Here is a 16240-nt window from a genome sequence, read left to right as displayed (position 1 = left end):
GAGGCAGGGAAATTTGTTTGCTTTTTGCAAAAAGCTTCTTGTCGTTTGGAGGGCAAGAAAACCTTCCCGGAAGCAGGCAAAAAGGCCAAGAGCTCTCGTTCTCATCGGTGCTCCCGTGAGAGCCTCCGGGCTTATTACCACACTATTTCTCCGCCCAAGAAACGTCTGCGAGTGAAAACAAGTCAGCTACACAAACCGCCCGGGATCGCTATGGAGAATGTGCTGACCATCTCGGGGGAGTTTAATGGTTCTTACCTTTGTGTCTCCAACACACCCAAGACACAGAACGTTCCTCTTGGGAACGGTAGCCACCCCAGGGATAGGTCAGTGCACAGGGGCTGTGGCAGGGGGCGAGTGTGCGGGGGGCCTCCTGGGTGCCCTGGTGGTCTGGGTTCAAGCCCAGCCAGTGCTTACCAGCTTCACAACCTCGAGAGGTGTGAGGATAAAAGATACGTTTGTGTTCGTGCACTTGTGCACACACACGGGTGTATGGGTTGTGCGTATGCTTCTACGTGTGTACGTATGTCGGAATAGGCATGTGTATGTTGGCACGTATGTGTGTGCACACAAGGACACGCGTTTACACCTGCGTTTATGTTGGCACGTATGGGTGCGTGCTTGCATGAGTGTCATATGTGTATATGTGCACACGCGTGTGCACACACACATACTTGCACACTTGCGTATATGCACGTTGTGTGCGTATGTTCATGTGTGCATCGCCCAGCACCGGCAAAGGATGGCTCTGCTCATTCTGCTCAGTGAAAGCAGGTCTACAGCGGGTGGGAGCCGTGCATGGAGGTGTGGAGTCTCTGACCCGCACTCAGGCCTCGAGGTCCCCAGGGCCGGCCCTTCCCCACACCGGCCCTCCTGTAAGGTTGTTTCGGTGTGTGGCACGACCGGGTTTTGCCACGTCTCAGGGCCTGTGGAGGGGGGCCCGGTGGAAGAGGACATTGTTGAGGGCAAAAGGGACAGTCTGGCGATAGGTAAGGTGGGGCCAACTGGCAGCTGTCCCGGGTCCCCGTGGCCAGGTGTCCTCAGCCTCGGCCGAGGCAGCCCGGGGCGGGGGGTGGTGTTTGTCTTCCCATAAGTCCGTAGCATACTTTCAGCCCCGCTCGTGGCAGTGTAGCCTTCCGGGTGTGACTGGCTCCACGGGGAGCCTCTCTGGTGCTGGAAGACCGGCCCCCTGCTCCTCAGCCGAGGTGTGGGCTGGAGAAGGAGACCTCAGTCTGAACGGAACGTACGTTACCATGTGCTCAGCGACCCAGGGTCCCCTTTACAGAGAGGACCCAGAGGCTCAGAGAGGACCGTAACTTGTCCCAGCTTGCATGGGCTAAGGACTGCGATCGGGGTCTCATGTGCTGGGTCCGTGCTCCAGGCCACTGAACAACAGGCCTGCCCAGCTTGCTGTGTGACTCGAGGCGGGTGGCTTTGCCTCTCTGAATCCCAGTTTCGCTGGCGGCAGAGAAAGCGTACTGGACTGTTAGCGCTGCCGCGACAAATACCACGGGCCCGGGGGTGTAAACAACAGCTGTTTCTCTCGCGGCTCTGGAGGCTGATGTCTGAGACCCAGGTGCCAGCGTGCCGAGGGCCCCATGACCACCTCTGTCACCCTGCTCCGTGAGCTGCGCAATGTCCCTCCTGGCACCCATTTTCCCCGGAGCCCCCAAGGCACTGTCCCACACTTCTCCAAGGGCAGGGGCCGGGGGGCACGTGACAGCAGCGACCTTGAATCAGCGTTAACGTTGGCCGTTGGCCGTGCCATTCGGAGCTGGGCCAAGAGCCAAATGCTCTCAAGTTACTCCCGGGTTTTAAGTTACTCAGAAGGCAGGATGTGTGCGGACCCTCAGGGCGCATTTTCCGCTGATGAAATCAATCAGTAATTAATCGTTCTGTGGAGGTGGGGAAAACACTTAGCAGCCACGCACCTGCAGGCAGGCACTCTCCTCTGGCTCTCCCCACCCCTTCCCTGTGCGGGAGGGAGGCGAGCCGTCTGGATGGGGGCAGAGGGCCAGGTGTTGTTTTCAGTTTCTCTGTGCGGGGCAGGGGGGGCGGGGGGGTAGGGCTCAGGAAGAATCCCCTCCCACGTTTCGGGGTGGGATCTTCCCAGCGGCCAGCAGGCTCTTCAGTCACGTGATGGGGCCGCACTCACATCCAGTCTGTGCTCTACTGTGGCTCCCAGTCTCCTCTGTGGTGTTCGGGCTTTTGAACAGGAAGGCGCACTCCATCATCCTCCGGGATGTGGTGGCCCTGCCCCTGTGTTGGGGGATTCAGCGGGGGCCCAGGGTTAGCGCAGGTGCAAGCCTCCCGGTCTCTCTGGGCCTCTGCCTTCCCATCTGGAGACAGGGTTCGGTCGGGCGGTCTCCACCGAGATGTCCTGCTCTGGACGCTGCCCTCGTGGGAGCACCGTTTGGAGCTTGTGTGGTATTTAGTGGGCTTGACCTTCCCCGTGAGGACGGAGGACGAGATACCGAATGTCCCAGCAGACTGCTGTCACGGCTGACCGCTGAGTGAAAACAAGCAAAACGACCTAAGGTGTGGGGGACTCGCGACAGTTAACAGAGGCACACGTGCTGAGGTCATCCTGACACCTGTCCTGCGGCCCAGCCCAGCTTCTCCGGCACTCGAGATCCCTCCCGGGGCCCCAGGAAGGGGGCCCCGTGGAGAGTTGGGGGACAGCTAGGTTAGCCTTTGGAAGGGAGGCCTGGGGAATGAGGCCGGCAGCGGGCGCACAGGCCGTGCGCAGCACTGTCGCCTCCCAGGGAACGTTGATGTTTCCGCAGAACGCTCTTTGCAAGAGGCTGAGTGGACACGCCACAGTCACCAGGAATTAATTCCTCCCGGTGCTGGAGGCTGGACGTCCAGATCCGGCTGCCTCTGGTGAGGACCTCGTCCCCGGCGGGGGACAGTGCTCTTTCCCCCACCTGCGTCTCTCCTTCCTACCAGGGCCCCACCCTCGTGCCCTCATCTAAGCCTGGTCACCTCCCAAGGCCCACCTGCAGCCCCCGGTTAGGGGTTAGGGCTTCAGCAGCGGACACTGGGTGGGGGGGGCACACTTCAGTTCCCTGCGGAGGTGATGGTCGGGCCGTGCTGGGACACTCTGCCTGGGGGGGGGGGTGTCATCGCTAGATGAACAAAGAGAGAACGGCCGTGCTCCGAGGAAGAGGCGGCCGTTCCAGTGAGAACTGAAAGGTCAAGGGCGCGGCCTGGGGGAAGACGAATGTCGGACGTGTTTCACCGCGGGCTGCGTGGAGAGTGACGCGGTGCGGGCGGCGCTGTCTGGTGCGGGATCACCGGGCGGGCGGGCACATGCGGGGCTGACTGCTGGCCTGAGACCTGTTCTTGGCTGTCTTCCTTTGCTGCCCTGGCGGCTCACGGTTGGGGTTGATGAAGGTGAGCCTGTTCTGGGGACCCCGTCGGCAGGATAGGCCGGCCTGGTGACCGGAGTATGGCCGGGCGACTCAGGGTCGTCTGGCTGAGGACGCGAGGCAGGGCTGGCGACTCAGGGGACAGAGCAGCGCAGATAGCGCTCAGCGGCACACGGACCTCTGTGCCCCAGGCTGGCGCAGTGGGGCTGCCCCGCACTAGGGGGCGCCGTCTCCGCACCCACCCTTCGTTGCTGCCCCACTGGGACCCCCACCCCACCCACCCCGGGCCTCATGCTCTCGCCCTGTCCCACCTGTCTCACTGGGCTCTGACCCTGCGGGCCCCCTCCTGCAGTGGGGTCCCCGGGGCCCGTCCCCTCGGGGCGACATCACCAGGCTGCCTGTTGCCAGTAACCGCAGACGCACCGGCCGGGGGCCCTCGAGGCACACTGAGTCATGGCCAGCCTTGCCCCACACCCCAGCTGCGCGGTCCAGGGGACCGCGCCCTTTCCCTGCCCCCCCCCCCCACCTCCGCGTGCCCTGGGGGGTAGGGTCCCCTGCTGCCGTTGTCACCCCTCACATGGGCCGTCCATGACGTTTGGTACTGCTGCTCCCACACCGTCCCGCTGGGGCCTGCTCCCCCGACCCTGTGTCTGCGCCTCCTTCCAGCCCCTTTGCGGGCCAAGCACCAATGGCATCCTGTCACTCTCCTCCCTGACTCCCACCCCCCTCCATCCTTCCTCCACCCTGGTCCATGGGTTCAGGCCCCTCTCGGGGCTTACTCACACCCTCTCTGGTTATTACACCCGTTACAGGTGTCTGATCGCTCCCAGATCTTCCCCGCAGGTCTCAGTCCTGTCGCCCCGTGTCCCTGGCACCAGGCACAGCACGCAGTCCGCAGGACCTGTGGCCTGAGTCGCCTCTGTGGTGGCTGGGCCAGCCTGGCCTTGGTTTCTGTGGCATCCCCCCGCCTCCCGTGGGGTCTCAGATCTGCGGTCACAGCTCGGTCCTGGCCCTGCAGTACCCCGGGTGCTTGACCCGGACAAGCCACTCAGGTCCTCTGCGTCTCCTCTGTGTCGTGAGTCACTCGTGTAAGAGAACGGGCGTGAGTGTGCTTCCTGTGTGAGCCTCAGCCAGCTGTGTGTGTGACGGGTGTGTTTCCGTTTGAGCTGCAGCTCGTCCGAAGCCTCTGGTCTCTGTCCCGAACTTAGGGAATATCGCAAAACTAAGAGCTCTTGGCTGGGAAGTCCTCAGGTTAAAGGAGAGGGTGGGCGTCAGGACAGCAGGACCAAGCCTCATCTGCGTCACACACAGTCCTTTAGACCACGTCTCTCCTGCCGAGCCGCTTATGCTGAGTTTCATGTAGTTTCAGATTCTTAAATTAAAGCCCATCTTGTGTTTCTTCTACCGAATGTTCTGCGTGTTTGTTTGACGCTGGCCGGCTTGGCTTGCGGTCTGTGGCGATCACCAGCGGACAGGCAGGTATGGCTGCTGACAGTTTCAGGACACTTTCTGGGAGAAAGTCTGAGTGTTGAGAAAATCCCCCCGCTGACGTGATTGGTTCCGTGAGTGGGTGAGGAGGGCCGTTCTTGGTCTTAGTGAGCTGGTCGGCGAGGACGGTCGCATGGGGACTGTTACGAGGACGTCACTGGGGTCATGGCGTGAGGACCAGTCGCCGGGCCAGCCTGTGGTGATGGGAAGTATGGAGGAGGTGAGGGGCAGCACTGGTGACCCCCCCCAAGCTCCGGTGATGGGACTGCAGGCGGTGTGCAAGCCGGCCTCGCTGGAAGACTAGTGACCCTACGAGCATTCCCAGGATCCTCCTCGCCCTCTTCCTTGCCTTCCTTCTCCCCCACCAGCGGGCGGTGGAGGGTGACCCGTGTGCCCCTTTGCAGGAGTGTGGTCTGCTCAACTTGGTCTGGGGCCAGGTGCAGGAAGACGGGCCGGGACGGAGGACAGACAACCTTGTCCGTGGACGTAACGGGAGGGGTCTCGACTGAGTTCAGGATTAGGGATGCACTGCGGGCCCCCTTCGTTCCACAGTGTGTCTTCCTCTGGAAAACGTATCAACAGCCACCTGTGAAGAACCTTCCAGGGTCCGTCACATACGTGACCTTGAAGAGACTAAGAGGACAGATGTACGTTTTCCGTCTCCTCTTGTGCGTGTGTGCGTGTGCGTGTGCAATGTTGAACAGGAGGCGTGCCGGATTACCTACGCACCAACCAACTTTGATCTTGTTGTTTTCTACAGGAGACATGGGTGACAAAGGACAGAAGGGCAGTGTGGGTCGCCATGGAAAAATTGGTCCCATTGGTTCTAAAGGTATTTGCGACGCACTTCTTGCCCTATTCCTTCCCGGGCTCAGGGTGCGGGAGCTCGAGGATGGTTGCGGACTGGCCAGGCCCGCCTGGCGGCTGTGCTTCTGTGTGCTTTCTACGTGATGCTGTGGTCTCAGGGTTTGCAGCGGGCAGTGGTGGTCAGACTCACCTGCTGGCTGTGCGCCCACCAGGGCGGGGCGAGGGCTCCTGTCCCGGAGGGCGCACAGGGCACCCGGGAGGGGGATCCGGGGCTGGTGTGCTTGGCAGGACGGTCACTACCACTTCTGTAACCAGTTTGATGAGACGCCGGAGCCCCGTTTGACTGATGGAAGGATGGTGTTCCGGAAACGCTGTCTGTCCACCTCCAGCTCTGGTGACTTTTTGAAACTGTGGGGTGTCTCTGGGTGCAAACGGGGCCCAGGAAGGCAACAGCCTGTGAGGGCAGCCCTCTAGTGACGAGACGCCTGCACTTGCCTGGGTCCGCGTTGAGACCTCCTCTGACCGTACGTCCCTGCAGGGGCGGGCAGGTCAGAATGTGGCCTCGAGCCACACAGCCCCTCTGTCTCTCTCGCCGCCCAGTCAGCAAACCCTCCCTGGGCCCCTGGTGTGCCCTGTGCTCTCAGTAAGCGAGGCCACGGGGGTCTCCCCACCTCCCCCAAGGGTGCTAATGAGGCGGCCGAGGCTGGGGACGACCAGGGCTTGGCAACGTGAGGGTGGGGCGCAGGGGGCGGGTCCATGTGGTCTGCCCAACTCTGGTGCCGGGTTTCTTCTGCCTCAGTAACCTGCCTCGGGGGTTTGGGCTGCGAGTGGGTTCTGGTGGTTTGTTCTGATCGGTGGTCACGCACCTCCCCCGGCCTCAGCCCGTCCCCGGCAGGTTCTCGGCCAGGAGTGTGACGGACGCTGCGGCCAGCTCAGCGGAGCTCAGGTGCTCCGGGGAGCACCTGTTCAGGATGGCCCACTCCTTACGTAAAGAGCACATAGATAGATATGCGTGGCACAGAGAGAGACGTGTACTTTGCAAAGGCTCTGAAAAATCGCGGTAAAGCATTCCTAGTATAAGATCTGCCACATTAGCTATTTTCAGGCGTACAAGTCAGTGGCATGAAGTACCTTTGTGATGTACCACCTTCACCACCGTTTGCAAAATGTTCTCATGGCCCCAGAGAGAAACTCGGTCATCGTGAGGCAGCGTCCCCCGGTCCCCTCAGCTGTGGTCACCACTACTCTTGGGGTCCATGACTTTGTGTGCTCTAGGTTCTAGGTCATTCACGTAAATGGAATCCTACTAGATTTGTCATCTGTGTCTGACTTATGTCACAGAGTGTAACGTGTTCTAGGCTCCTCTGTGTTGTAGCTAGGTCAGCATTTCCTTCCTTTTTAAGGCTGAATCATGGCCACACCGCATCTTACTTATTCACGTGTCTGTCGGCAGAGATTCGGGCTGTTTCCACCCGTTAGGTCCTGGTAGGTGCTGCGCAGAGCGCCATGGATGTTGGCATACGAGTAGGGGTGTGTGTGCTTTTCACGTACAGCGTGTGCTCTGAATAGATGTCTGTGTCTCACCGCGGGACAGCTTGCCAGCAAGCCCCTCGTGCAGCTTAGTTTATGTGCTCGTCAGGCTGACCTGTCTGTCATTCCTGAGCCCTGATGCTGGTGAGAGTCACAGGGGTCGTCTGGACGGACCTGGCGCGCTCTCCCCCCTCCCCCCCCCGACAGAATGTGCTGAGACTGCACAGAGGGAGGGGACACTGGTCCTCCACCGCCTGCGCCAAGTGGATGTTTAGGCTCTCAGGGAGGAGAAGGCACTGTAGGAGTGCTCACGTGCCTTTGTACATTTGCTGTGTATTTTATTGTTTTATATTTATTTTATCTATTTTATTTTTTAAAGTTTATTCATTTTAGGGTAGCCAGGAAGCTTGGTCGCCATGGTGGTGTCCAACCCCTTTCCTTTTTAAAAAAATTTTTTTAACATTTATTTTTGAGAGAGCAAGACAGAGCACGAGTGGAGCAGGGGCAGAGAGAGAGAGAGGGGACACAGAATCCGAAGCAGGCTCCAGGCTCTGAGCTGTCAGCACAGAGCCCGATGCGGGGCTTGAACTCACAGACTATAAGATCATAACCTAAGCTGAAGTCAGACATCTAACCGACTGAGCCACCCAGGCGCCCCCCCCCCCCACCTTTCCTTTATAAGCTGTGGGGCAAGGTTGGGCAGGAGGGCTGCATGGCACATCCTGTCTCCAGGAGGCAGCGTGACAGGCCAGGTGGGGGCCCTGGTGCCCTTGGAGAGGGCTCAGGAAGGACTCTCTACTCCATTGGGGTGAGACTTTCCCCAGGTCCACCCCAGTGCCCACATGACAACGTTCTCCCTGAGTTTCCCTGCCATCATGAGGGCACAGGTAGGAGTCAGGGTTAGTTGTTACTGACCCAGGGGGTTAAAGGTTCATGACATGAACCTACAAATTGTTCTATGAGACATCTGGGGTTTTTGGAGTCGATTTAAAGAAGGATCGTCTGGCAGTCTCTAAAATCTAGTGATAGGCCTGTGTCCCGTGTCACATCGAGAGAGCCTGAAGAATTAGAGATCTATAGAACACAACTCTCTGTATTCACAGCAAAAAGAGGGTCCAGGGGAAACTCCTAGAATGTTACCATGGAAGAAACAACACTGTTATCCAGGGGAAGATCCTAGGACACGACACACGGAACGTTGTTAACCCTGATAATTCTGAACTTGAGTGACGTGTCCCAGCTCCACTTGGTGATTTTGACTTTGCTTGCCTTTTTCAGGTGAAAAAGGAGATTCTGGTGACATAGGGCCCCCCGGCCCTAATGGAGAACCAGGTATGGCGCAGAGGGCCCAAGGGTTTGTAAAAAAATGTATTAAAACTTGCACTTTCTCCCAATCTCATTGAAAAATAATGACATACCTCCCCGGAGAAGGTTAAGACGTACAGCACGATGGTTTGATTCACAGATACCGCAAAGCGGCCACAGTAGGTTCCACTAACATCCGTCTTCTCGTGTAGACACAATAAAAAGAAAAGACGGAAGAAAGCAGGACTTGCGAGGAGAGCTCTGGGGACTGGGTCTCTCGGCAGCCGCCCTGGGTGCTACAGAGCAGTGTTAACTTTGTGTATCGGATCCCTGGTGGGCATTTATCTTAGCCGGGGTGGGGGTGGGGCGTCTGCACCGTCTGACCCCCTGCCTCCAGCTCCCCTCCCCCACCACACATGTAAGTGAGGTCCTGCAGGATTTGTCTTCTCTGCCTGGCTCACCTCACGCGGCAAGCATGCCTTCAGGTCCATCCATGGACAAGGGAGGGGCAGGGAGAGAGGGAGAGACAGGGAATCCCAAGCAGGCGCGCTCCTGGGCCCTCATTTCCTCGGATGTTCTGGCTTCTCTGCTTCCGCACAGTCGCCGTCCCCAACCCCACAGTCTGAGTTGCTGCCACAAGGCCACCCTCCACCCACCTCCCCTGCACCTCCCCTCTTCCTTCCCACGAAAACAGAGCCCGATTTTAAAACAGGTGGGTCTCTGGGGCACCTGGGTGGCTCCGTCGGTTATGCCTCTGACTCTTGGTTCCGGCTCAGGTCATAGTCTCACGGTATGTGAGTGTGGGCTCCACACAGACGGCATGGAGCCTGCTTGGGATTCTCTCTTTCTCTCTCTCTCTCTCTGTCGTCCTCCGCCCCTCCCCCACTTATGCGCTATCTTAATAAAGAAACTTTAAGGTACAAATAAAATAAAACAGGTCGGGCTTGGTCCTGTCCTGCTGAAGTTCCCGCACCCCTCCCCTCGCCCTGGGGACGAAGCCCGCTATCTGGGTGTCCCGGCCTCCAAGGCCCCGCCTGCTCCTCGCCGAATGCTGTTTGTATCTGGGCGGGGGGCTGCTACCCCGGGCACGGTCCCGTCCGGTCTCACTAACACAGGGGCCGGCGTCCGCAGGCATCCCGTGTGAGTGCAGCCAGCTGAGGAAGGCCATCGGGGAGACGGACAACCAGGTCAGCCAGCTGACGGCGGAGCTGAAATTCATAAAAAATGGTACGCGCAACCCCAGCCCGGGGGGGCGGAGGGAGTACGGAGGGACTCGGGCGGCCGTGTCCCCACGTCCGCGTCCCGCGGGTGTGCGCGTGCGGCGCCCCGAGTGTGCTTACAGAACGCGAGCGCTCACTTTCCAGCACTGCCCCCCCCCGCAGCTGTCGCCGGCGTGCGCGAGACCGACAGCAAGATCTACCTGCTGGTGAAGGAGGAGAAGCGCTACGTGGACGCGCAGCTGTCGTGCCAGGGCCGCGGGGGCACGCTGGGCATGCCCAAGGACGAGGCCGCCAACGGGCTGATGGCCGCCTACATCGCGCAGGCCGGCCTGGCCCGCGTCTTCATCGGCATCAACGACCTGGAGAGGGAGGGCACGTTCGTGTACTCGGACCGCTCGCCCATGCAGACCTTCAACAAGTGGCGCAGCGGCGAGCCCAACAACGCGTACGACGAGGAGGACTGCGTGGAGATGGTGGCCTCGGGCGGCTGGAACGACGTGGCCTGCCACGTCACCATGCACTTCCTGTGCGAGTTCGACAAGGAGCACGTGTGAGCGCGCCGCGCACGTGGCCCCAGCGGAGCAGTGCGCGCGCGCGCGCGGCCCGGAAGCACCTGCCGCCTGCGCGGGGCGGGGCGGGGCGGGGCGGGGCCACCCTGGGGGGCGGGGCGACGGCGGCCTCTGAACCGCCGACGAGCGCCCGGGAGGAAAGAGGTTTCCCGGGGTTATTTCTCAAGTGAGGTTTTATCACTTGCATTGTAGCCAAGTCTCATTATGGAATCATTACTCAGAATTGCTCTTGCCTTTGTCCCAACTATAAAATAAAAGCTTAAACATGATCATCGTCAAGTACCAACAATGGTAGTGGGCTCTTGAATCACTGTCTTCCTTTGAATTTCCGTCTGGAAAAGAACCCACGTGACTCTAGCCAATAGTTCTGTAAATGACGATAAAATCTATGTTCCTCTCCACTACTGTCCAAGCAGGGACATTTTGCTTGCTGCAAACGCAGGTTTCGGGGAAAGGAAAAGTTCTCTAGACCTGACAGGTGAGCGCCTGGTGTTACTGTGTTGCCTTGGTTTCTCCAGGAGCTTCAGGTGTTACTGCCCAAACTTACCCCGAACCTACTGTCTTGCGAAAACAAATATTGAGTGTCTCATGCTTCCCGTGGATGAGGACTTTTTTTGGGGGTTTAGCCAGACCCTCATGCCTATGGGCAGGATCCGGCTCTTTGTCCCCTGGGCCCCTCTGCTGGGCAGCTCTCAACACAACGGCTGGCTGTGTCAGAGTCGCGAGGAAGGGCCAGAGCAGGACCGTGATGGTCCTTTGTGACCTGGTCTGGGAAGTGATGTGCCGTCCCATCACTATATTCTGTTCACAAGGAGTGAGCCACCATGTCTAGGCCAGCTCGGGGAGGGGATTTCACAGGATGGGGAGGCAAGGTCCACTGGGAGCCATTCCAGAACTGTCTGCTATGATCACCTGTGCTTCTTCTCCGCTCTGTGCGTCAGAATCCCTAGTAAAAAGTAAACCTCTTCCTGTTTCAAGAATACAACACGTGAGCACATACAGAAGACCCAGCTGCGGTTGTGGGAGCAGTTCTCCAGGGGCCTCCAGTGTTCCTTGTGTCTTGTGAGTGAGGCCGGCCAGTGTTCTGGACCATGTTTTTATTTTTTAAATTAAGTATTATTTTTTAATATTTATTTTTGAGACAGAGAGAGACAGAGTATGAGCGGGGAAGGGGCAGAGAGAGGAAGACACAGAATCTGTAGCTGGCTCCAGGCTCTGAGCTGTCAGCACAGAGCCCAGTGCGGGGCTCTAGCTCATGACCTGAGCTGAAGTCAGATGCTTAGCCGACTGAGCCACCTAGGTGCTCCAAATTAATTAATTCTTTAATGTTTATTTAGTTTTAAGAGAGAGAGGGAGAGAGAGAGCATGAGCAAGTGGGGCAGGGGCAGAGAGAGAGAGAGAGAGAGAGGAACAGAAGATCTGAAGTGTGCTCTGTGCTGACAGCAGAGAGCCTGACATGGGGCTTGAACCCATGAGCCGTGAGATCATGACCTGAGCCGACGTGGGATGCCCAACAGACTGAGCCCCCCAGGCGCCCCTGGACCATGTTTTTGAGGATGTTTGCCTAGAGCCTTCCAGAGCAATGGGCAGGCACGGTTACAAGCCAGCAGGATGGAGGTGATGTCCCCCTCCAGAGGGAGGGGTGGCAGCTTCCTGCCCACTCAAGGGGGCTTGGGTTCCCTAAATTCACAGGTCCTATCCTGGAACCACCTGCTGCACACACAGGTGTTACCTGGGCCTCGTCACTTGCTCTGTGGGGACTGGAGCTTGGGACTCAGACCCATGCCAACACTGGCCGCTGCTTAACTGTAGGTCGGGGGGGGGGGCAAAGCAGCAGACCCCTGCTGGAGGCCCCCTGCCATCCACAGGGTCGGGAAGATGTGGGGCATCTCAGTGCGCGGACCCCCCCCCCCCCCGCCTTGTGCCCGGGGCAGATCCAGTCCTTGGGGTCCTGTGGCTGCGGCTGGGCAGGGCCCTGCAGGGGCCCCAAGCCTTGAGGTGCACAGCCTCACGGGCCATTGTCTCTGCCCCAAGACTGTTTTCCGGACCTGCAGGGAGCCCCTGTTCTGTCAGCCCGACGGTGGGTGAGACGCGTGCACCTGCCTTCCTTCCATGGGCTCTTCTGGCCCCTGCGTAGTCCATGCTGAGCCCCGGCACCCCTCGGGGCCTCCGTTTCCTCACTTGGAGGTGAGGAGGGCGGGGGTCAACACCTCTGTGCTCTCACGTCGCCTCCAAGTCTCCCGAAGTTAGGGGGAGCTCAGCAGGTCCAGCCCTCCTGTCACCTCCTGCTCTCAGCTGTCCTCAGACAGCCGGGGAAGGCACACCGGCCGTGGGCCTTCCTACCTGCTCCTGCGGGATTACGATCGGTGCAGAGCACATCTGATAGGATGTCAACCCCCGGGCGTGAAATCAGAACCATTGCCCCTAATTGAATCCCCCGACTTTTCAAGAAGGGGCCTCTTGTGCAGACTGCAGAGTCTGATTTGCAAAGTGTGGGGTGGGGGGGCGGTGTGGTTGAGGACAGAGCCGGGATTGATGAGGTGCCGCACTGAGGCGTGACCGCGGAGCTGCGGCGGCGCAGTCTCCTCGGGGCGCTGCGAGAGGCTGGGCGGAGACGGGGCCGGGGGAAGCAGAGCGCGGCCCGGATCCGCGTGTCCACACTGCCATCCAGCGTCCGTCGCAAGCAGCGCAGGCAGGAGCTCTTTAGGACGGTGAGCGCGTGTGTGCGTGTACATACATGCGTGTGCATGCGTGTGCGTGTGTATCAGGGAGGGGAGGGAAGCGGAAGGAGGGGAGGGGAAGAGAGGGGAGAGGAGGGAGGGCGGGGGAAGAGAGGAGAGGAGAGGGGAGGGAAGGGGGAGGGGACAGAGGGGAAGGGAGAGGAGGGGAGGGGTGAGCAGTGAGAGGCAGGGGTGGGGGGGTGGAGATGCTGCGGAACAAAGGCTGGCAGGCAGGGGGGGAAAGGAGGGGCTGCGGTCCCCAGAGGTGCTGTGCCCTTCAGAAAATCCTCCACCACATGATTCCTCCACGTGACTCCTCCTCCCCCGGCGTCCCCAGGTCCCCAGGGCGGTGGCCGCCATCTAGAGCCGCCAGACAAAAGCCCAGTCAGAAGAATGGGTGGTTCTGAGTGTTGGAGGAGGATAAGCTCTAGGCCTGGGATGCGGTTCATCTCTGGTCTCCAGGTCCCGGAAGCTCCTGCACAGAGCTTGGTCCAGGCCCAACGGGAGGGTGACGGGGGTGTTTCTGCAGGGCAGCTGGGGTTCCTGTCCACGGTCCCTCTCCCCGGGCAGCCCCGTGTCACGTTCCTGCCCCTCTCATGCCTGCACAGCCGCTCTCGCTCTCCGCCCACGCGGGTGGCTACCCCTGGAGACTGTTTGGATGGCGGGCCCACCTTGCTTCCTGGGGGGAGTGGGTGGCAGGTGAGGACCAAGGTTGGTCACTAGGCACAACCCAGTTTAATCCAGGAAATCCAAACCGAGGGTGCGAGGTGTTTCTTAGCCGCAAGCAAGACCATCTGAGTCTCTCTAATTTAAGCAGAGGGGGGATTCGTTGAAAGGTTTTTGGGAGTTCGCGGGAATTTTGGAAAGACTGGAGAACCGTCCTGGGGGCTGCGTGGAAGGGAACGGAGCCCACAGATCATGCTACAGATGGGCCTGCTGGGTCCATCCGTGGCTGGCAGCTGCCGCCGTGGGCGCCGTGCAAGCAGGCTATAGCCACTGCGTTGGTACCTCACTAGCTCCCCATCCAGAGTCTGGAGGGGCAGGTCTGCTCGGGTACCTAGTGTTCTGGGGCCAGTTTGTGTGTCTGCACAGGTTGTGCACTGCACAAATCCAGAGGCACCATTCATGGAACATGGTGGCTGGCATGTGTCTGTGCTATGAAGCTATGAAGGGGGCTGGGAAGGTGCAAGGCTCTCAGGGTCTCTGGCGGGAGCCATACTGCTTTCCAAGGATGAGCGTGTACCAAACACACGCATCAGTTAGCTTCTGCTTGTGCGGCAGCCCACCCCAAAGCTTAGTGCCTCTAAGCAGTGACCAAGTCTTTCCCCATTACCTGTGATTCTAGGGGTCAGCAGTTTGGGCTGAGACCAGCTGGATGGGTCTTCTGGTCATGGCTGGGCTCACACGTCTCCCGGCAGCTGCCGCAGTGGCCGGGGTGGCCGTTCTAGGACGCCTTGGCCGGCGGGCTTGCTCGCTCTGCAACCGGTTCTCATCCCCGAGGGACCAGCCTGAGCGTGTTCCCAAGGTGGCCGTTCCAAAAAGCAAGAGTGGGCCCACAAGCTTTCCTGAGGCCTAAGCGTCGAGCCGGAACAACATGGCTCTGTCGCTGTCTAAGGCCAAGTAGTCGGAAGGTGAGTCCAGATTCAAGGGGAGGGTCGACCGGAGGAGCTGCGAACAGGTGTAGAGGATTGTGGCTGCGTCTGCCGTCTGCCGCCTGCAGGGAAGCGGCCAGATGTGGCCCCAAATAAGGGCCGAGGTCCATGATGGCGGGGGAGGGGGGAGAAGGAAGGGCATGGCAGGGGGTCAGCGTGGGATCCGGCCCGTGTGGGCAGAAGGGACAGCACGGGAGGAGACCAGCAAGCTGGACGCTGGAAATGTTCCTTTGTCCCTTTCTCTGAAGGTCCAGCAGGCACTGGGGCAGGGCCTGTGCTCAGAAACCTCTCCGGGGCCTGGGAGGAGGTGGGGGCACGAGGCGGGTCTCAAGGCAGAAGTTTCTAGCACTGCCCGGGGCTCAGGCACAGCGGGCTGCTCCTGGTGACAGTGTCCTGCCCCCCCTCCCCCCATCAGGCCGTGGTGCGCCAAGCCCTGGTGGCCCCGAGGGGCACCTCGCCTCCTCGACAGACGGCACTGAAGCAGCGCCCGAGGCCGGGGTGCCGTTTCTCTAGTCCCCGTTCGCACCGTTTCTGGGCCGGTCGCCCCGATCCCAAACCTGTCTCACCCGTCACCCCCGGGAGGCTCCCCTGCGGGGATCAGCCCTCCATCACCGTGTGACAAATCACCCTACGCTTCAGCAGCTCGTGTGTGTGGTCTCGCACAGTTTCTGTGGCCCAGGAGCGTGGGGGCAGCTGAGCGCGGTGGTTCTGGCCAGGGCTCCTCCTGGGTGGCCCTCGCGCCTCTGGGGGAAGGAGCCGCGGTCGCCCGCATGCGGGGCCCCTGCCGGGCTCGTCGCTGGCTCGGGGCTGGTCCGGCACCACCGCTCTCTCTGCTCTTGCTGTCCTCACCCCCCAGCAGAGCCGACTGCAATCGCGTGCGCCGTGGCGGGTGAGGCTCTGGGCTGCCACACGTGGCCACCGAGCACGTGGAATTTAGCTAGTGAGACAGAGGATGTAAATTTAAAATTTTATTGAACTTGTATTAAATACACTTAAATGTTTTTCCAAAGTTTGTTTATTTTTGGGAACGAGAGAGAGAGAGCGTGCGTGTATGGGCCAGAGCCAGCGGGGGAGGGACAGAGAGGGAGAGAGAGAGTCCCAAGCAGGCTCCACACCGCCAGCCCGGGGCTCGAACTCACAGACCGGGAAATCATGACCTGAGCGGAAGTCAAGAGTCCGATGCTCAACTGACCGAGCCACCCAGGCGCCCCGTGAGTTTAAATTTTAGGTATGATTTTAGGTAACCAGCGGCTGGACACTGCGGCCTGTAGAACCTCGCCCTCCAGGTGTGGTCGCCGACCTGCCCTCCAAGCATTGCCTGCTGCGCGTCAAGGTCCCGGCGCCTCTCGAGTCTGCAGTCAAAACTCGCCTTTGAGCAGACTCCCCAGTGGGCCGGACGCACAGCAGACTTGGGGAGCCGGGCTCCAGGCGTGGACGCGCGGGTCGGGCGGCCTTGGCCAGCCCCTGAGCATCCCTCTTGGCCGTTCTCTGTGCCGGGGCCTAGACTCAGGTCATGGGTAAAGGGATTATCAGGACAGGGTCCCAGGGTCACATCTGTGAATTTGATGCACCATCTGCTAC

General features: G+C 59.9%; 1 protein-coding gene across 7 annotated transcripts in view; it reads left to right on the top strand.

Moving 5' to 3' along the window:
* Nucleotides 1–10576, top strand: part of COLEC11 (collectin subfamily member 11) — a 28885-nt gene extending 18309 nt beyond the window's left edge. For 2 of the 7 annotated variants that reach the window (XM_043604626.1, XM_043604624.1), the window contains 4 exons: nt 5617–5688; nt 8472–8525; nt 9630–9725; nt 9863–10576. In XM_043604626.1, the coding sequence (XP_043460561.1) occupies nt 5617–5688; nt 8472–8525; nt 9630–9725; nt 9863–10272 (632 nt within the window). In that variant the 3' untranslated portion in view covers nt 10273–10576. The remainder of the gene's footprint in view (nt 1–5616; nt 5689–8471; nt 8526–9629; nt 9726–9862) is intronic. The other 5 variants (XM_043604627.1, XM_043604625.1, XM_043604629.1 and 2 more) reach the window with 3 other exon arrangements.
* Nucleotides 10577–16240: the final 5664 nt, after the last annotated feature.

The sequence above is a fragment of the Prionailurus bengalensis genome, chromosome A3 (genome assembly GCF_016509475.1).
Source record: "Prionailurus bengalensis isolate Pbe53 chromosome A3, Fcat_Pben_1.1_paternal_pri, whole genome shotgun sequence".
NCBI classification, from domain to species: domain Eukaryota; kingdom Metazoa; phylum Chordata; class Mammalia; order Carnivora; family Felidae; genus Prionailurus; species Prionailurus bengalensis.
Note: the sequence above shows the minus strand (reverse complement) of the source record. Positions and strands in the feature narration are given on the sequence as shown.